At 37.1% G+C, this 22,308-nt stretch overlaps 1 protein-coding gene across 2 annotated transcripts in view; it reads right to left on the bottom strand.

Moving 5' to 3' along the window:
* Positions 1 to 22,308, bottom strand: part of LOC116267690 (membralin-like protein At1g60995) — a 50,802-nt gene that overhangs the window by 1,208 nt on the left and 27,286 nt on the right. The window contains exons 6-14 of one of the 2 annotated variants that reach the window (XM_031649555.2): positions 5,761 to 5,855; positions 4,691 to 4,770; positions 4,207 to 4,254; positions 3,586 to 3,669; positions 1,558 to 1,674; positions 1,315 to 1,400; positions 1,132 to 1,238; positions 940 to 1,031; positions 158 to 234 (exon numbers count right to left, since the gene is read on the bottom strand). In XM_031649555.2, coding sequence (XP_031505415.1) covers positions 158 to 234; positions 940 to 1,031; positions 1,132 to 1,238; positions 1,315 to 1,400; positions 1,558 to 1,674; positions 3,586 to 3,669; positions 4,207 to 4,254; positions 4,691 to 4,770; positions 5,761 to 5,855 — 786 coding nt within the window. The remainder of the gene's footprint in view (positions 1 to 157; positions 235 to 939; positions 1,032 to 1,131; positions 1,239 to 1,314; positions 1,401 to 1,557; positions 1,675 to 3,585; positions 3,670 to 4,206; positions 4,255 to 4,690; positions 4,771 to 5,760; positions 5,856 to 22,308) is intronic. The other variant, XM_031649556.2, reaches the window with a different exon arrangement.

Raw genomic sequence — 22,308 nt, 5'->3', positions numbered from 1 at the left:
CAGTTCCTCAATCAGAAGCTACAATTCCTGATTAACCAAGGAAAGACGCATGAGTTGAAGGTGAGTGTTCTCTCAAGACTGTGACATTTTCAGTTCCATCAGTAACCATTCTTGAGATATTTAATTTAAAATGCCCAACTAACACTGCACCCCTTACCTCAAATCGGTTCCAAAAGTATAGAACCAAATGCTGCATAAATGCTGCCGTCGTTGCAAATGCCAAATAAGAAAAACCTGCTCATACATAAAGAGGGAAAATGTATTAGATGACAACATAAGAAGTTTTGCAGAAAAACAATTTTTTGTACTTTGGAAGAAGACTGAAGGAAGAAAGTAGCTTGTTTATCATATTTTGACAACCTATGTCGCATATATATATATATATATATATATATATATATATATATATATATATATATATATATATATATATATATATATATATATATATATATATATGTTGTGCCAAAATGGCAGGGTATATACATGTCCATATCGTGTCCATGCACCCAAGTTATTGAAATTGCTCTATGCCCAAATCCAAACTTGCACCCTATACCTGCATCCATGGGACATAGTCGTCAACCGTACATACCTAGATGGAGAAAACTAAGCCTTTTCGTTTAAATTTTTGTTTCTTCTATTTTCAAATATATTTAATCAAGGTGGGGTTCTTTCAAAATCCCCAGTTTTAACCCTTCTTCATTTCCCCCTTTTTCTGTTGAACAGGATTGCTGCCCAAGCTCTTTTATGAGATCTGCTACCTAGACCTGCCTGGCACTTTTAATTATGTAGGTGATTGCTCGTTCATTTATCTGTGCTCTAAGTAGAATTTTAATGACAAAAAATCTGTGTACAAGACAACCCTCACAAACTTGAGAATAAATGATGCACCCTCAACAAAAGAGAATTGAAGGGAGCACAAGCAAGCATTCATACCATAGGCATATGAGAAAAAATATATGTGAAACACCAAGAAGTAGAGGAGGAAGAAGCGGGGAAAGTACTGCATGGATATTGGAGTGCGAACACTGCAAAACAAAAAGGCAGACTCAGTAAAGAAGTTCAAATGGCAATGGATGAGTGTGAGTGTCTCTCTGTGTGTGTTAGGGGGGGAGAGAGAGAAAGCACCTGATCATGGTAAATAACTCGCACAACCAAACAAGAGTTAAGACCATGAAAGCAAGCAATTGATCATCATAGAATTCGAAGAGGAAAAACAGGATTCCTATCATAATCTGCATCCATCAAAACCCAATCAATAAGCAGCAGCCGGAAATTTCATGTCCTGAGGTTGTAAGGCGATTTGCTTACCGGCACAAATACAAGAGACTCAATAACATGAACAAAGATCAGTTGGAAAGTGGGAAGTCGATGCCGTGCATGATGCTGAAGCTGTACTGCAAAATGTAATCACCAGATAGCTTCATCAGCAATAGCAGATGACCAGTGAAAATAACTTAGTAAATAAGGACAGCAAAAGAAAAGAATTCACATAAGAAGAAGAAAAAACACAAAAGATGTCAATAAAATGAGTCACTGGTTATCAAAGCAAACCTGTAAACTTCAGCATGCGTGACTGTGTTTCTCTGAGAGTGAATGACACCGACATTGTTGTCGTGAAGAAAACAAATAGTGACATTATAAGCACCCCACATTTTGCTACAAGATAATCTGCAGGGAGAAAACTCAGGTAATTTGGATATATTTGAGCAAAGATTGAAGCACCGACCTTATAGAGTCTAGTTTTTGAATCAAAGAGAGAGAGACTTTGAAATTTTAGATACCCAAATATGAGAGATGCTAACATCCATTTTTTTCTTTTAGATCTTTCAGTGCAACCAAACACCAGTAATTTTGCACAACTTGAAATACTGGAACTAAAGTTCTGAATGTAGGACCTTACAAACGAATCCTTTTATATTTGCACTCAAAGTCAGCCAGTGAGTTTTCTTGACGTGTGTTACTCTCCTATCTCTTTTATGCATGTATAAACATTAGGCAATCATAATGTTCAGTATTCTGCTATGATGATGTCGATGCTAGGCTTCAGCATTGTCAAAATGACCAAAATATCCCTCGTGTCATTCTGTGACACCATTTTTTTTTACTGATATTAGGCTTGTTGCACTATGTTTCCAGATTATTTGGGATTATAGGTAATTCAGATGGTCAAGTGAAAGGGTTAACTTTTGAATGAACAACCATGACTAGAGAAACTTTAAGAATTAAGAGACTATCAAGAAAAGGGGATACCTTACTTATTAAGCTTGAAGTTTCAGAGTAAGAAGAGGTATTGACACCTTAAGGATGAAGCTTAAGTTGATAGGTTACCCAGTGAAATAAAAATAGGAAGATGTGAGGGAGAGTCAAGGGTATCAAGTAGAAATATGACTGGCATTGTAACTTCCCTTTTCCCCAGTTTGAAGACATATAGACATCTCAATGAAGAAACTTGAATTGATAGGCTTGCTACCAAAACAAAAATAGGAAGATGCAAGAGAAAGTCAAGGAATCAAGCAGAAACAAGAGGAACACTACAACTTCCCCTTTTCGCCCAGTTTTGGATGACATATATGTATTCACTATCCTCACACACTTAAATTGATGCATTTCTCACTGTAATAAAAAAAAGGAAGATGGGAGAGATAGTCACAGATACCAAGTATAATATGTGTAACACTGTAACTTTCATTTTTCCCCTAGTTTTTGAAGACATATAGGCATCTTACTGAAGGAGCTTAAATAATAGGTTTCTACTGGAATAAAAATAGGAAGATGTATAGACAGTCAAGGGTATCAAGTAGATATATGAGTACCATTGTAATCTCCCTTTCCCTTCGGTGTTGGAAGTTGTATACACATCTTAATAAAGAAACTTAAATTGCAAGGTTTCTCACTGAAATAAAAAAATGGAATATGTAAAGGTTATCAATTAGAAATATGTGTAGTAACTTCCCATCCCCCCTATAAATGAGAAGAGAATATGGAAATACATCTATCTAGAAAAGAAAGACAAAATTTGAACTTGCAACTAAAATTCTTACCAAGGGAAACTTCATTAATCATTGTCACAGACATCATTCTTGGGTTTTAAATGGCAAGGGTTTTCGCAGATATAATACGAAAAAAAAAAATTCTTAGGAAAATCTCGGCAAATTTCAGAAAAAAATTTAAAGAAATTAAAAATAAAATGTGAAAATAAAAATCTGGTAAGAAAAAAAATGTAAAAAAAAAAACAAGAATCAGAAAACAAATAATTTTAATTTTCTTTGAAAACATGTTTTTTCCTGTTTTCTCAAATTTTTTTTAATGCTGTTTTCACATTTTAAAAAAAAAATGTGTTTTTGGTGGCACTGTTGTTAGTTCACTAAGCTTAGAACTGGCACATATTTCACCAATGACCAATGCAAAATAGAATTATCATCCATAGAAAGCTATAGTTAGTAATTAAATGTACCAAGCAAATCAAAGACAAATATATCTCAAGTTTGTCCCCTTCATCAGGATCCGAGCATATGTGTGTGTGTGTGTGTGTGAGAGAGAGAGAGAGAGAGAGAGAGAGAGAGAAAGAGAGAGAGAGACCTTCGAATTTAGCAACAACTTCAGCTGAATCGTGAGAATAGCTGAGATCATAAAATTCTTTAGTTTGAAAGTTGTATAAATAACCTGCAAAAAAAGAAACACCACAGAAACGTTAATTTGGAAGTGCTGCCAGAAATACCACACAGAATTATGCAGGTCACAAAAAAGAAAATAAGTAAAAAAAGATAAAAGAATAAAATAAAACACTGGTTAGGTTATTTTCTGCTAGTCATAAACATGGAAGAAAATTTGGAATGAAATAGAAACTATTCATGCAGGGAGCAAAATCATGTCATGCTACTTCATGCATCATACCAGAAATACATAAATCACAAAATTACACAGCACGCTACATGATGCAGCTTCATTCTACACAACTAGCCTTTTATAAGGTCTAGAAGATATTTTACATGTTTTTATTAAGACTGGCACCACAATTTAGGTGAAAGCAGAATACAGAATCAATTCAAGCAACAAAAACTGAAACTTGAAGCAGAACATTCTGTAGCCAGTGAAAAAAAATGAGCAATTTTCGCATTTAAACCAATGTTGATAACGGTATTGGTCAATGGTCATGTAAGACATGCATGTTTCTCTGTGTATATAAAGAGGACAACCTACTCTTCTCAGGGGCTCTGCCACTTCTTTCAAGAGTTGCATCTTGTTGATCTGTAACGTAGTGGAGCATGTCACTAGCATGACAGACCTTAATTAAAGCCACTGAACAGAGTAAAGAATAAAAACAACTTTCCTCCAAAATGGCAACCACTTGAGAATACACTTGGAAAATTCCAATTCCACGATCTTGAATGTGCAGACACTGGTTGCGCCACTAGTTAATGGTGGTACCAGTAGCGCGTATTCTTATGATTAACTAGTTGCTACAAGACTAATTGGTCTGCAGTGGGTTCAGCTTTTGATGACCAGAGCAGCTGTTTCCGTTCACTATTATTCTATGAGTATCTTAACCTTTTTTCTCCTGAAATACAAATCCAACCTTTCTCTTGGAAAAAATGAAACTGAATGCCTAATAAGCAATGGCCTAAGCTTCTTTGCATGATAATCTGAACCGCTTTTCATAGCATGCTGGCAAAACTTTTCTTACCTTGGCCAGGAGCACTTAAGAGGCTATTCATCAAGATTGTGTCATACCCAACAAAGCTGTTGATGAGAAGCTGTTGCCATCTGCAAACAAGAATTTCAGAGGATAAATATATAGCAGGTTCACAAACATGAATAGTGGATCAGACTACAGAATCATGCTTTAGAACATAAGTTTCAGAACTAAAATGAAACTAAATTGTGCAGATCTAAAGGACGTGGACAAACAAAAGTGCTTCTAGTTTTTCCATGCAATCTAAACATTTCCCCAGGAGATGGTATAAATACTCAAAGCAGTCCGCTAGCAAACATGGACTGGTGTTGCCCACTCTATCTGCTTGTTTCATCTCATATAATGTGTATCTACATCATATTAAAAAAAAAATTATAATGAGATCAGATTTTTCTTTTCTGCTTTATTCTCCCTGTTGCTAAGATGGAAAAACTAGAAGTAACCTTCCAAAATGATCAAAAACAGTTACAGAAAAAGTATTTATGACAAGTATAAGGAATTTGATATCTTCAATCTTGACTCTCTCTGTCCGTTTCTTTTACACCATATATTAAGTTGTAGCACTTTTTTTCTGCCAGGATCCTAGAGTCTAGTTTACCATGTCAGCTAGCATTAGATTCATGTCCTTCAAAAAACTCATTTTACCTAAAAATGAAACTGATTGGGCCATTGCTATAAAAAAGGTATCAGGTTCTTCTAGTTGTTATTAGGGAAATTGCCAGGATGATAACATAAGCATGAGCATGCATGTGACATACACACGCTCATATATCATTAACAAGTAATCCTACTCACAGAGCTCATCAACAATCCTATATTTCAAGAGCAAAATATGTTTTTACCAACAATACCCTGTCTTTGTATTTGGGAAGGCATATATTTAATCTGTCCGTGGATGAGTACCTAAGAAATAAAAATGTCGTGCAAGAAGACAGGAAGGGAAAACTTTCAAAGAAATGCAGATGCGCAAAAAGGTATATGAAATTTTCCAACATCAAACGTATATAACAAGTCACGGTATCTAATCTTATCACTATAACTGCTTCAAAAAACTAGCAAACCTGTTCCCAAAGCAAGAATTCTGTGCAGATATGCTGACATTGACAGTACGTACATTATGCCTGGATTTTGCTCCTTCAGGAAGCATAAAATAACCCTGTGTAACACAAATGCATTGAGAGGAATGCACAGGGACACATAACAAGAATGTCAGCAAGAAAAACAGCGTAAGAAAAGAACAGCATGCATTCAGCATGTAATTAGTTTTTGAACACTAATCTAAATTAAGAGCAAGGATCATGTTCAATTGGAGGATAGAATAGCTTCATGATGTTGAAAGAACAACCAGTTAAACGATCCAATCAAATTGCAGCTAATTGAAGTAGAAACCCAAAATTGTTGAATTGTAAATTAAGAATAAACAAGTAGACAAACCAAGAGATAAAGAACTGTTCATTCATGGAAAATAAGTCCAACATTTTTTGTTTCAACAATTTTGTTCCTTAGTTAAAAATCAATTTCCTAAATCTATTCAGTTATTTCAAACTGATCGAGGGGATGAGCTTACATCCAATGACTTCATATGTCACCTTCAAAACAATGGAGTAGGGAGAACAGTGCCTTACCCGCATACCCCTCAACAAATGAAATTGTTGACGAAAACATCACATGTTGTTGAGAGTGCAGTAAATATGATACATGACAACAATCTCCCCAACTTTTTATGGACAGAAGCTTTTCAGATTAACGATGAATAGGATGCTAATGCCCACATTATACACCTTGTAGCAGTCATGCCAACTACCATGATTTATGTCTATGTACAGTGTTGCAGCGGTGAAATAAGAAGGTCTGTCGTGAGATGTGGAGAGAGCGAGAGAGAGAGGGAGATAGAGAGAGAGGCAGCCGTATGGCTAAACCAAAAAAGTTATCATTACGTTAACCCTAATCTCCCTTATAAAAGAGATTAGGGTAGAAAAGAGATTTACAAAATAAATCAATGAGAAACAACGAAAATATTAAAGAGATCTTATAACTCTTTAATATTACGAAGAGCCTCCTAAAACATAAAACTTTTCTAATTCAACACTCCCCCTCAAGCTGGAGCATACATATTAAACATGCTCAGCTTGTCACAACATCTAGAGAAATCACCAATAGGAAGAGCTTTGGTGAAGATATCTGCAGCTTGATCTTCTGAAGGAACATGAATAGTGGCAATGGTTCCTGCTTGAACGAGATCCCGAATGTAATGGCAATCCACTTCAATATGTTTAGTTCTTTCATGGAAAACTGGATTGTTTGCAATGTGTGTGGCTGCTTGATTGTCACAATACATCTTCATGGGAAGTGGAATCGACACACTTAGGCTGGATAGCATAGATCTAGCCCAAGTCATTTCTGCTGCTGTTTGAGCCATAGCTCTGTATTCAGATTCTGCACTAGATCTTGACACCACACCTTGTTTTTTGCTTCTTCACGATATAAGATTGCCTCCCACAAATACACAAAATCCTGTGGTAGATTTTCTGTCATCTACTGAGCCAGCATAGTCAGCATCACTATAGGCTTCCACTTCCGGAGTCTTGCCTTTCGTGAACAAAAGGCCTTTGCCAGGAGACGATTTCAGATATTTAACCACCATCAGGGCAGCATCCCAATGAACTTTCTTTGGTTTTTCCATAAATTGACTTAGTTTTCCCACTGCAAAACTAATGTCTGGTCTTGTCACAGTAACATAGAGTAGTTTTCCAATAAGGGATCTGTAAGATCGAGAATCCACTAATTCTGTTTGGTCATCATGAAGATGTATACGTGGATTCATAGGTAAATTAGCCGGTTTAGCTCCTAGCATCCCTGTGTCCTGCAATAAATCAAGAACATACTTCCGTTGAGAGAGAACAACACCCTCCCTATTTGCTAGCAACTTCTATTCCCAAGAAGTATCGTAGAGGACCAAGATCTTTCGTCACAAAGTGTTTTTGAAGAAACAACTTTGCATCAGAAATTTCTTGATCAGAGTCACCTGTCAGGATAATATCATCAACATAAACCACGAGAACGGTTATACCTCTGGAAGCCTTCTTGATAAACAAAGAATGATCAAGAGGGGATCTCACAAAGCTACACTTTGAGACTACCTCAGAAAACTTGTGAAACCACGCACGAGGACTCTGTTTGAGTCCATAAATAGCTTTCTTCAGCTTGCACACTTTGCCACACTCCCCCTGTCGTTCAAATCCCGGTGGTTGTTGCATATAGACAGTCTCATCGAGATCACCATACAAAAATGCGTTTTTGACATTCAGTTGATACATGTGCCAGTCATGGTGGACAGCCACGGAAATGATAAGACGAATGGTTCCCAACCGAGCAACTGGAGAGAAGGTCTCAAAGAAATCCACACCGTAGGTCTGCGCGTGTAGCCCTTAGCAACCAACCGAGCTTTGTATCGTTCCATAGAACCATCAGAATTATATTTCACTGTGAATACCCACTTTGAGCCAACAATATCACAACGAGGAGGAGGATCAACAAGTTCCCAAGTGCCTCTCTGCACTAAGGCATCCATCTCATCTTGCATAGCCCGTCTCCATTGGGTGTCTAATAAAGCCTGTTGGTGACACGTAGGAACTGTATGAGCAGCCAGAGCTTGAATGAACTGTTGCATATTTTTACCAACACCATCAGTAGACACAAAATGAGATATAGGATGTAAAGTACATTGTCGCTTGCCTTTGCGAAGAGCAATAGGTAAGTCTTGACAGGGATCAGAATGAGTAGGGCTATGCACTTCAGATGTACTTACCTCCTGAGAAACGGTTGGCAAAGGATTATGAGAAGGGTCCTGTCGACGTGTGTAGACCAGCGGAGGATCACGAAACTTGGACACAACAGAAGAAGGAGATTCAAAAGGGAACGACTCCAAAGGAATAGGAGGAATAGGCAGTGGGTCTGGTGACTGTGGCATCTCAGTAGATATAGGAGTGAGGCTATAATAAGGTTGAGACTCAAAGAATGTGACATCCGCACTGATATACTCTTTTTTAGTCAAGGGATCAAAGCATTTGTAGCCTTTATGGTTTCTGGAGTAGCCAATGAAAATACATTTAATGGCTTGGGCCCCCAATTTGTCACGTGTGGGTCTAAGAATGTGAACAAAGCATGTGCAACCAAATACTTTGGGAGCTACTGGAAACAAGGGTCTTTGTGGGTGCACAAGTTTAATGGGGACCTGGTTATCAATGGAGGATGAGGGTAAACGATTGGTCAAGTAGCAAGCAGTAAGAATAGCATCTCCCCAAAAATATGCAGGTAGATTAGTATGAAGCATAAGGGAACACGCCACATTTAAAAGTTGGCGATGTTTTCGCTCAACTATTCCATTTTGTTGGGAGGTATGGGGACATGTAAACTGAGGAGAAATGTCATTATCTGAGTAAAACTTCATTAAGGTAGATGCCTTGAACTCAAGAGCATTATCAGTGCGAATGTTTTTAACAAGAATACCAAACTGGGTCTTTATTTCAATAATAAGGTTTTTGAGAGTACATACGACTTCAGACCTTTCCTTCAAAAGGAATACCCAAGTGACTCGAGAATAATCATCTACAATAACAAGGAAATAACGAAATCTTGACCTACTAGCAACTCTGCTAGGACCCCACACATCAACATGAAGAAGATCAAATAGTCCACAACTAGACGGACTAAGACTCGATGAATAACTACTACGAGTGTGTTTGCCAAGTTGACAGGCTTCACACTGGAACGACTCTGGTAATGAAAGATGTGGAAGAAGATGACGAAACTTGGAGACAGATGGATGACCAAGTCTGAGATGCCACTGGAAAGAGGAGGACAACGATGTGATCGATGATGCTGCAATACCCACGGGATCCGACAGGAAGTAGATGCCCCCTTTCTCATAGCCTCCACCAATCGTCTTCCCAGTTTGCAAGTCCTGAAATGAACATAAACCAGAGTCAAACGTAACACGACAATGTAAATCATTAATCAATTGTCCAACAGATAACAAATTTGTGGGAAACTTAGGAGCATATAACACATTTGGAATAGTCATAGACTGAAAAATCTTGATATCTCCATAACCCATAATAGGTGACCATCTACCATCTGCAAGTCTCACATGACGTATCTGAGGTAATGAGTGTAGCACAGTAAACATAGAAGGTTTACTACAAAAGTGCCTCGATGCCCCTGAATCAATAATCCAAGTAGTACCTGTATCATATGAGATAGTGTCAACAGACATAGCGCTGTCACTCATAACTGTGGAGGCCGACGGCTGAGTAGATCTGTGTGCTAGAAAGTCCTCATACTCTGACTTATTGATACTCACAGTCACTGTCTCAGGCTGAGAAGAAGATAAATACCCATCTACCACTGATGACGCTGCTTGGGCCGATCCAATAGAAGACTGTAAAGAGTTAGTCCCCACCTTCGATGTAACATTTCTTCCTAAGGGTGGCGCTGCGGTAGGACGACCATGTTTATCCCAACATCTGTCTTCCAAATGACCTATTTTCCCACAATAGGTGCACTGAAATCTCCCCCGACCCACAGCCCATGCCTCTTCCCCTAAATAAACCACGTCCACGACCTCCTGAGGCTGCCAGGGCAGAGGCATGGATATCACTAGAGGGTGAAGAGAGGGTCACAGCAAGACGACTGAGTCTATTGTAGGCTTCAGCTAGGTCAGGGATTTCTGCTCCAGTCAACATCTGAGCCTTTGCTACTGCATATTCAGAGGAGAGACCCTGTACGAACTTCGCAACCATAGACTGTTCACCATGGGTCTTATAGCATGTTGGACATGAAGGACGCAATGCTTTAAGTCGTTCAGAGATGGACTTAAGGGAAGCGAAGTACTGAGCAAGACTTTGGTTACCCTGTTGCAGATTAAGTAGTTCCTCCTCTACCTGCAATATCTTGCTAACATTCTTGTCATTTGAGTAAGTTTGTTTCAAGAAATCCCACATTTGCTTGGCCGAGGTGTAGTATGCAATAGTTGATGCAATTTGAGGTTGCACACTATTCATGATCCATGACATGACAATATTATTATCTCCCTTCCATGAACCATATTTTCCACTATTTTCAACAGGTTCGTTTTCCTCTATAACATGCTCCTTCTGATGTCCAATCACAGACATCATAAACACACGAGACCAAATCTCATAGTTAGATCCATCTAACTTTACAGTAGAACCATAAGAAAATGGATTTCCTCCACTTTTAACCTCATGAGAAAAATCAGATTTATTAATTTCAGCCATTGCAAGTCTGCCCACAAATGATCACCCACCAAGCAAGCGGAAAAAATGTATATATAAATCAATAGCGACTGCAACTGATCAACAATAGCATAAGTCCAATCACCACATGGCAACGTTAGATGCAAACCACTATTCCACACGATAGACTGCTGTCCAACAGTCCCACAATAAATACGTTTCAGCAATACAAATAGAAGACCAAAAGCACCAGCAATACAAGTAGAAGACTGCTGTCCAAGAACCCCACGATGGAGAAAATCCAGAAATCCGACGCCAAAAAAGAACCACACTGCTTGCAATGGCTTTAGCAACCAACAACGTATCTACTTGCATCTAACGCTGCTGTACCACAGTTTTATTTTCTACGAATCATGAATAGCAACGAAAGCATTCAACATAAACTATCGCAGACTCCCACCCAGCTGCGAAAAAAAATATATATGTAGATACCCATAGCTGGAGTCTATTCACGCAGATTTCATAGCGTGAATAGACTCCTCCACACGGGTCAGCTGCTGGAAAACAGTCAGCTCAACCCAATCGTGTCGTGTGTAGTAGGAGAAGGAGACGGAAGAGGGAGAAGGGAAGGAGACGGTGGGAAGTCGACAGCCCGAAGAGGAGAAGTCGACAGCCTGATTCACGTCGCCAGCCTGATTTACGCCTCAGAAACGTCGACAACAGATTTTTTTTTTTTTGTTTCTCACGTCGCAAGCCTGATTCACGCCTGCTCTGATACCATGTTGCAGCGGTGAAATAAGAAGGTCTGTCGTGAGATGTGGAGAGAGCGAGAGAGATAGGGAGATAGAGAGAGAGGCAGCCGTATGGCTAAACCAAAAAAGTTATCATTACGTTAACCCTAATCTCCCTTATAAAAGAGATTAGGGTAGAAAAGAGATTTACAAAATAAATCAATGAGAAACAACGAAAATATTAAAGAGATCTTATAACTCTTTAATATTACGAAGAGCCTCCTAAAACATAAAACTTTTCTAATTCAACATACAGATTGGCCGAACCTAGCAAAATAAGATTCAGGACAAATCCTTAAACTGCAATTTTGTAGGCTATGCTGATGAATATAAAAGGTACTAATGTTATGATCTGGTGAGCTAGATAACGTGCATGTACTGCACCATGTGGCATATGTGCGTGTATATATTGCATCTCTACCCAGTCCAAAAAAGACGGTTTAAAAGACCAGAAAAACAAGTAAAAGAAAAGATTAGAAGAAAGGCCAAAAGGTACTTCCCAAGGAAATTTAAGAACAAAGCTCCTTACCTAAATAAGGAAAAACACGTAAGAAAATATGACTAAAAAAACGTAATTATAAAAATAAACTTTGTTGCATAGTATGTAATGAAAATGCCCACCTTGAAAGTAATTGCCCAAAATTATTAAATGCCTATACAAAAGAAGCAATATTAATAAACACGACAAAACAAGAATTAATTAACATTGATGAATATGTCAATGAAACAAAATCAATTTACTCAATTGTTTCCGTAGAAGATTACGATAATAAACAACCGAGTTATGAAGAAAATTATCTTTAATAAATGAATTTACAAAATCTAATGAAACAATACTAAGTGAGTTTGTCCAATTATACCATTGAGATGATGAGTTTTGACCGTCTACATGAATGGAAATTTAAAGAAGGCAGTTTAAGCATGTTGAGAAAACTTACTGGTTTGCATTTGAGGTTTTCTGTATTTTGGAATTTTAGTATTAGGTAACTTTCTGAATTTTAAAGTTTTGTTGGACTCTTTATGTAAAGGGTTAAACATAACCCAAATTATTATTTAAAGGAAAGGGAGCAGCCGTAACAGGGAATAAGCTCCTTACTCTCTTTCCTCATGTTTTCTTCTTCTCCCTCTTCTCTACCTCTCTAAACAAACTTTCTGAATTTTAAAGTTTTGTTGGATTCTTTGTGTAAAGGGTTAAACATAACCCTAATTATTATTTAAAGGAAAGGGAGCAGCCGTAACAGGGAATAAGCTCCTTACTCTCTTTCCTCATGTTTTCTTCTTCTCCCTCTTCTCTACCTCTCTAAACAACATGGTATCAGAGTGTGTTCCTTCTTGGGACTGATTTGCTTCCCTTCATCCCCATCTCCACTCCTTTTTTCATACCCATCGTCTTCCCATTCTTCTACTCTACTTACTGTTTTGAGCACAACAGTTGGGTCGTGTTTTTTGGGCTCGATCTAGGGTTTTCTCAAAAAAAATTCAAAACCCTAGATCGATGCCTTGTTGAAGTTGATGTGGCTGTAGTATAGTTAAGTGGTCTTTAAGATGGTTGGACGTCTAAATACATCACTCAAGCCGTATGAATGGTTGGACGTCTAAATACATCACTCAAGCCGTATGATTTACGTTTCTATTGAGGCTGTAGTTTACAAGTCTGCCAGAGGAGCAAAGATATATTGGTCTGGTATGATTTTTTTTTTTTTAAGTTGATGTTGTCGGCCAGATCTGGTAAATTTTCTTTAAGTACCCTGCTGCTGGACCAAATTTCCTTATACCTGCATGATAGTTGGTGCTGATTACTCAAGAACATTGCAAAACTGTATATCAGTTTTCAGTTCATTGGATTCCTAGTATTTGACGTCCATCATTTTTCTTGTCAATCTGTGGTGGCTGCTTGGTAGAAGAGGACTTTATTTGCGATACAGCAGAAGCTTAATCTGTCGTGCAGAGTTTTCTCATCCATTATTCTACAATCTGTTGTGTGTTGATAGTCTACAAATATATATTTTTTCCATGTGGTGAAAGTATTGCTGTAGCAGTGGGTCTGTAGTGGGGCTGCAGAAACGACTGCAGGGATATTCTTCCTTGTTGGAAATTAATTTGATATTTTATTAGTCAATATTTAGTCTATTGTGGACTTTCATATTCTGCTATTTTCGAGGTTTTATCATGACTGCCAATAAATCTTTACAATATGATAGAATTGAACCTGGAAATCAGCAATCAGGGTGTTGAGTACAAAGCCTTTTCAAATCCCTTCTCTTTTGGATCTACTATCAAACTTGATGGAACCAACTACGATGTATGGGCTAGAACCTTCATGTTGTCAGTCGTTGGACATGGGAAGAAATCTATATTGGAGGAAGATGAACCAGTTGAAAAGATTGGTAAATACGCACGGTGGGAGGAAGAAAACAACATAATCAGTGCTTGACTTATAATAGCACTCAGCCCCACATTGCTGCAGGGCTTTGTTATTATAATATAGCTAAAGATATATGGAATTCTCTCTGGTAGACGTACTCTCAAGACAAGAACATCAACAAAATTTTACAGGTTTAGCAAGAATTGTTACAAAAGCAGCAAAGTGACATGGATTTAACTGAATACTTTACAAAGCTGAAGTTCACTTATAAAAAAATGAATTCCTTAAAACCGCCCTGTAAGCATTGTCTCAAATCTCACATAAAGCAAATGATTGTTGTTAAATTTCTTGTTGGACTATTATCAGATTATTCTGCAGCCAAGACTCAAATGCTTACATGATCAGGTTTTCCTTTCTTAATGAGGCCTTTAACAAGCTAAACAGATTGGTTGTTACTCTTCCTCCATCCTCAAACAACTCACAACTATCTGCTCTTGCCTCATTAGGAGGAGGACGAAGTGGACTATACTCTTCCCTGTTAAGAAATAAGATCTCATATTGATATTGTAACTAGGTTTTTAGCTTAGGTATTTTACATTTTATTTTCTTTTACATTTTATTTTATTTTTTTTTCTTTTACATTTTTTTTTCTTTTTATTTTATTTTATTTTTTTTTCTTTTTGCCCTCCTCATTCTAGCCATTGGAGGTTCCAATGGCTCACAAAAAAGCCGTTGGAACTCCCAACGGCTAGAACCACTCTTCTTTAGCCTCTTCTTCTTTCTTGTCTCTTGTATATATATTCTAGCAATCTCTTGTATTATGTATGTTGTTTTTCACAGCCATTGAGCATTCTTTCAATAAGATTAATATCTTTTCAAGTGGCCTTCGTGCCTTTTTATATCATATTTTTCTTTAGTGACTATTATAGTCACATTTATATGGTATCAGAGCCATTGGGCTGCATGTTGGAGAGTTTTAGAAGCTGTTTTTTTGTTGTTTATGCTACTGGACTGTTGAAGAAAAATTTCAGACGAGGCTATTGCGGTTGATCGTCATTTCTTGAAGATCTTCTTGCTGCTGCTCACCAACTGTTTGGTGAAATTTCTAGAAGGACTTCCTCTTTGTTTCTCTTGGAGATTGTTACTTAAAATCTTGCTCTTATGGAGGACTCCAAAGTCTCGATCGAAAGAGGAAGTTATCATGCTTCGTACAAGCTTGATGGAACCAACTACACTCTATGGGTAAAATGCTTGGAAATGCATATCAAAGGGAAATATTTATGGGGCTTCATAAGAGGTACGTCTACCCCTCCATCTCTCAAATTGACCAAAATTGAAAATGGAGTTGAGAAAGACTTGAATGAAGTAGAGAGACAAAATGCCATAGATGAATACTATAAAAATTTAGATGATTGGGAAGCCAAAAACTCTAGAATTAAAGAATGAATTTACGGAAGTATAGAACCTAGAATTGCCCAAAATCTCATGTATTATGAAAGAGCAAGTGAAGTTTGGGAATATCTCAAGGGAATGTTTACCCAAAAAGATATGGCCCGAAAATATCTCTTGATTCAAAAAGCCCAAAGTATCAAGCAAGGTGAGAATAATGTTAGAAATTATTTTATGGAAATCTCTAGTGTATGGAATGAGTTGGATCAACTTACTCCCAAACTAGGATTGGATTGTAAGTGTCATGAGATTAGAAGAGAAGAAATCGATGAATTTAGGTTTTTTCAATTTCTTCAAGGTCTACGACCCGAATTTGAACAAATTAGGTCAAGCCTACTTTCTTTAGCCTCTCCTCCACCCATTCATGAACTTCTTACGAAGTTAAGCGGTGAAGAAACTAGAATGAAATTATCTAAAGAACTGAATAGTGCTCTTATTTCCAAACAAGAAGAAAAAAAAGTTTTAGTCGCTTCTAGACCCAGGAACAACATCAAATCCTTTAGACATCCTCACTTTAAAAACCAAAATAGAGGGGAATTTAAGGTTGTTTGCCACTTTTGTCACGAACCGGGTCACATTAGACCTAGTTGTCCAAAGTTGAACAACATGAAAGACAACCACGAAACTATGGAGGAAATTTTTTCAAATGAGGAGCTTCATATCCTCAAGGAGGGCAACACAACCATGGAAGTGGAACTTCATATTCACAAGGTGGGCAATACAACAATAGACAATTTGACCAAAGGAAGGTTGCAAATGTTGCAAATGAAGGATGCGATCTTTCATCAATCTCCACAACATTGAATCAAATCATGTCGGTGCTTCAACCTATGATCAAAGAGTCGAATCCCGGAGCACTAGCAACAACGGCATCCACCTCCAACCCTCCCGGTATGTTTCCTTGGCTTTTAGATTCCGGTGCATCTTTTCATATGACACCAAATATATCAACTTTGACCAATTTTGAACAAGCAAGAACAGAATCCAACGTAGTTACCGCCGATGGAACATCTTCGAATGTTAAGGGGATTGGGGATTTTGAAAAGGAATTTGGAAAACAAAAGTTCTTTATTCCAAAAGTTAGTTATGTTCCTAGACTTAATCTTAACTTACTTTCCGTATCTCAAATTTCAGATCTTGGTTTTGACATTGTTTTCTCATCAAATAAATGTTTGGTAAAGGATCACCAAACCAGGAGATTGATTGAGGAAGGTTTTAGAAAAAGAGACCTTTACTACATGGACAATTTATGTATCCCCAAGGAAAAGTTTTGTCACTATGTGAAAAATGTGGATATCAATGTTTGGCATCAAATATTAGGTCATCCAAACATTAGAAAATTGTCTATGATGAGTCCTACCAAGGACGTTTGTATTGAGAATTTCAAATGTAATGATTGTATACATGGAAAAATGAAATCCTTATCTTTTGGACAAAGAAGTTTCTTTGCCTCTTTTCCTTTTGAGCTTGTTCATTTCGATGTGTGGGACTCTCACATATGTCAAAAGGAGGGTTATCATATTATGTGATATTTGTTGATGATTTCACTAGAAATTGTTGGATATATTTCTTAAGATACAAATCTGAGGTTTTTGACATGTTCAAGAATTTTCACAACTTAGTTCAAACACAGTTTAATGCTAAATTAAAAATTCTAAGGACTGATTCTGGAGGAGAATACATTTCAAATGAGTTCAAAAGATATTTAGAAAACTATGGAATAGTCCATCAAAAATCTTGTTCAAGAACACCTCAACAAAATGGACTTTCTGAAAGAAAACATAGGCATATAATTGAAACAACTAGAACTCTTCTTATTGCCAAAAATGTGCCTAAAAACTTTTGGACAGAAATAGCTCTAGCCTCTGTATATCTCATAAATAGAATGTCTTCAAAAGCTTTAAATAATACAACCCCTTTTGAAAAATTATTCAAATATGAACCTGATTTCAAAAGGCTTCGTGTTTTTTGCTGCAAATGTTTTGTTCTTAATGACAAAGCTGATAAACTAAGTTCAAAAGTTATTGAGTGTGTTTTTATTGGTTATTCTGAAACACAAAAAGGCTATAAATGTTATGACCCAGTCAAAGACAATATCATAGTTTCAAGAAATGTAAAGTTTTGTGAAGATGAAAATAGATTCAAAACTTGTGGAGAATCACAACACAACAATGCAAAAGTTATTGAGTGTGTTTTTATTGGTTATTCTGAAACACAAAAAGGCTATAAATGTTATGACTCAGTCAAAGACAATATCATAGTTTCAAGAAATGTAAAGTTTTGTGAAGACGAAAATAGATTCAAAACTTGTGGAGAATCACAACACAACAATGACTATTCCTTTTATTTAAGTATCTCTCTCAATGTGATGATGAAATGCATGATGTTGATGATAGTAACACTGATGATAATGATAGTGGAGTAGTCAAAAATATAATCACATATCATAGAAGAAAGCGGCAACATGATGTTGGTTTAGGAGAACATCATGAGACTATTGATCTCCAACCAACTCCACAAAGTGAAGAAAACCTTAGAAGATCCACTAGAAATGTAAGACAACCCAATAGGTTTCTGTCATATGAGACTTTTACCCCAACTCATAGAGCTAGAATTAATGTCATTCACTCTCATTTTGAACCTTCTACTTTTAATGAAGCCTCCAAATATATTGAGTGGAAGAATGCCATGTTAGAAGAATTAGATGCCTTGAGAAAAGCCCAAACTTGGGAAATACAAGACTTACCTATAGGAAAAAAGACTATTGGATGCAAGTGGGTTTACAAGGTGAAGACTAGAAGTGATGGATCTCTAGAAAGATATAAGGCGAGGCTTGTTGCAAAAGGTTATACACAAGAGTATGGCATTGACTATGAGGAAACTTTTGCCCCTGTAGTTAGAATGACTACTGTTAGGACTCTTATTGTTTTAGCATCCATTAAAAACTGGAACATCTATCAAATGAAAATTAAAAATGCCTTTTTAAATGAAGATCTTATGGAAGAAGTTTATATGGAAGTACCACCTGGTTTGTCTATTTCACAAGGAAAAGTTCTTAGACTTAAGAAGACTCTTTATGGCCTCAAACAAGCTCCTAAAGCTTGGTTTGACCGTTTTAACTCTGTTATTTCTGATTATGGATTTCATTCATGTTTAACTGACTCTGCCTTGTTTGTTAAGAATACTAGTGCAGGTATCATAATCCTCCTACTGTATGTTGACGACATGATCATTCCAAGTAACAATAAGGAAGGTATTAAAGAATGTAAGAGATTACTATACAAAACTTTTGAAATAAAAGATTTAGGTTTGTCTAACATATTTCTTGGGTATTGAGGTTGCATATTCTACTAGAAGATATTTTTTGTCCCAAACTAAGTTTGCTGCAGAGATCATTGCTAAATCAGGCATAACAGATGATAAGGACATAGAAACTCCTGAAGCAGTAGGAAACAAAATGAAGATTGATGATGGAGTTCCTCTTACCAATCTCACTCCTTACTGACAACTTGTGGGCTCCTTAATGTATCTTAGCATCACTCGGCTTGATATTGCTCATGCAGTTCATACTGTGAGTCAATTTCAACATGCTCCATCAACCGTTCATATGGGAGCAGTTCTTCGTATCATTAGATACATTAAGGAAACAATAAATAAGAGAGTATTTATGTCTTCTTCTTCCTCCTTAAACTTGATTGCTTATACTGATGCTGATTGGGGAGGAGATCCAAATAATAGACACTCAACTACTGGTTTTTGTGTTTTTATAGGGGAATCACTCATCTCATGGAAGTGCAAGAAACAACAGAAAGTCTCCTTATCCTCTATTGAAGCTGAATATCGAGCCATGGCTATTACAACTATGGAAATTGTCTGGCTTCATCAAATGCTTCTTGATATGGGAACAAGAATTGAAGAACCCACTGATTTGTGATGCGACAACAAGAGTTCTATCTACATTGCCAAGAATCAAACATTCCATAAACGAACAAAACATATAGAGATGGATTGTCACTATGTTCGTGAAGAATTTTTGAAGAAGACTATCAAGCTCCCATATGTCTCCTCCGAGTTCCAACTGGCTGACTTCTTCACCAAACCTCTATGTTCTCTTAGATTCAACTTTCTTTTAGATAAACTTTCGGTGATAGCACCGTAAGTTTAAGGGGGTATTAAGAAATAAGATCTCATATTGATATTGTAACTAGGTTTTTAGCTTAGGTATTTTACATTTTATTTTCTTTTACATTTTATTTTATTTTTCTTTTCTTTTACATTTTATTTTATTTTATTTTATTTTCTTTTCTTTTCTTTTTGCCCTCCTCATTCTAGCCGTTGGAACTCCCAACGGCTAGAACCACTCTCCTTTAGCCTCTTCTTCTTTCTTGTCTCTTATATATATATATTTTAGCAATCTCTTGTATTATGTATGCTGTTTTTCACAGCCATTGAGCATTCTTTCAATAAGATTAATATCTTTTCGAGTGGCCTTCGTGCCTTTTTATATAATATTATTCTTTAGTGACTAATATAGTCACATTTATATTCCCGTGGTAGAGAAAGAGGCCGAGGTCCAAGAGGACGTGTAAGACTTCAATGCACATATTGTGGTTGTCTTGGTCACTTAGAGGATAGGTGCTGGAACAAAGTGGGTAAACCCAACTCATCCACATCCTCAACTGTGACATCCGCATCCACTTCTACTCCGAACACACAGTCTATCAATATTGTTCCTAAAGTGAAACCCACAATTGCTTCTGTAGATGCTACACCTCTTAATCTAAGTCCAACGAACTTGATTTAATTATGGAGCATCGATCAAATACTACACCTTCTACCACATCGGCATCCACATCTATCACAAATTCAGCATATTCTACAGGTAGAACTTCTTCTAATGGTTGTTGGATAATTGATTCTGCAACATCTAAACACTTTTGTGGAGATACTAGTATTTCAAACCTGCAGAAATTCAATCCCTCATAGCATGTTCGATTGGCAGATGGAAGGCTATCTCCGATAGAAGGGCATAGAGATGTTCATCTCTCTCCATCTTTGCATGTTCATGATGCGCTATATATTCCTGAATTCCCAAAGAATTTGTTATCTATAAGGAAACTAACTAAAGAAATGAATTGCCGAGTTATTTTTGACCCAGGTACTTGTGTATTTTAGGACCTATCGACTGGGAGGAAGATTGGTGGAGGCCATGAGAGAGATGGAATCTACTTCTTGGATACATCTGTTAAGGAGGCGTCATTCTTAGTTGATTCATCTTCAACTGCGTTCCAATGGCATCTCAAACTGAGTCATCCATCCTTCCCTAAACTTTGGCTGTAATGTCTTCAGATTTTTTCTACAACTTCTATCGAGTGTGAAGCTTGTCAACTGGGCAAGCATAGTCGTACTTCATTTCCATTGAGTCAAAGTCAGTCTAGCCAAAATCTATTTGATTTAGTTCATGTTGATGTTTGAGGGCCTAGTCGGATTCCAAGTGGTTGTTGTTTTGATATTATCTGTCCATTGTTGATTATTCCTCTTGTGTCACTTGGGTTTTTTTTATGAAAGACAGAACAGAAGCTCCTTGTATCTTGAAATCTTTTATATTGAAAATAAAAACTCAATTTAGTTTTTGTATCAAGGTTGTTTGCACTGACAATGCTCTCGAGTTCAAATCTATTTCTCTACTTGAATTCTATAAATCCCATGGTACTGTGCCACATTTTACCTTCCTCACACATCACAACAAAATGGTGTAGTTGAAAGAAAACATCGCCATTTGTTGGATGTAGCCCGCACGATCATGATTCATTCTCATATGCCTTTCAAATTTTGGGGAGATGCAATCCTGACCGCATGTTACCTAATAAATGAATGTCATCCTCTTCCATAGACAACAAGATTCCAATTCAAAACCTCTACCCAATGTCATCCTCTTCCATAGACAACAAGATTCCAAATCAAAATCTTTACCCAAACAGGGCCTTGTTTTCTTTGCCTCCATGTATATTTGAATGCACATGTTTTGTACATAAACTTGGACCTAATCGAGATAAACTAGATGCGCAAGCAAGTAAATGTGTATTTGTGGGATACTCTAGAAATAAAAAAGGGTATCGACGTCTTGATCCTATATCTAATCGAGAGTTTGTCAATGCTGATGTAACCTTACTCGAGTCTTCTCCATTCTTTCCTGCAAGCCCCTCATATCCACAGTCTGAGATGCCCCCTTTTGTTCCACTTCCAATTCCTCCAATTCCACTTGAGTCCTTTCCTTTTTTTATCATCACCCACATGTCCCAATCCCTCCATTCCACAGTTTAAAGATCTTCTTCTCACATATTCAAGAAGGAATCCATCGTCTAATGACCCTGCACCATCTTGCTCCCGAGAGGTAAGTAGTTCTGAATTACATAACGTGCCTGAGTGTTCCCTTGATGCATCTCATCCTAATGAACTACCAATTGCACTGCGTAAAGGAATCAAACAATGCACAATTCATCATCTTTTTAAATTTGTTAGTACAACTCATTTGAGAGATCATATGTGCAAATTTATTGATGCCTTGTCAGCTACTTCTGTTCCTATTTCACATGAACAAGTTATTTTGGACTCTAAACGGTACCAAGCAATGAAGAAGGAGATGGATTCTCTCATATCTTGCCACACTTGGGATCTTGTTGAACCTCCTTCTGGGATAGATATTGTTGGCTCGAAATGGGTATTTACTATCAAGTCTAACTCAGA

The sequence above is a fragment of the Nymphaea colorata genome, chromosome 14, assembly GCF_008831285.2.
Source record: "Nymphaea colorata isolate Beijing-Zhang1983 chromosome 14, ASM883128v2, whole genome shotgun sequence".
NCBI lineage: Eukaryota > Viridiplantae > Streptophyta > Magnoliopsida > Nymphaeales > Nymphaeaceae > Nymphaea > Nymphaea colorata.
Note: the sequence above shows the minus strand (reverse complement) of the source record. Positions and strands in the feature narration are given on the sequence as shown.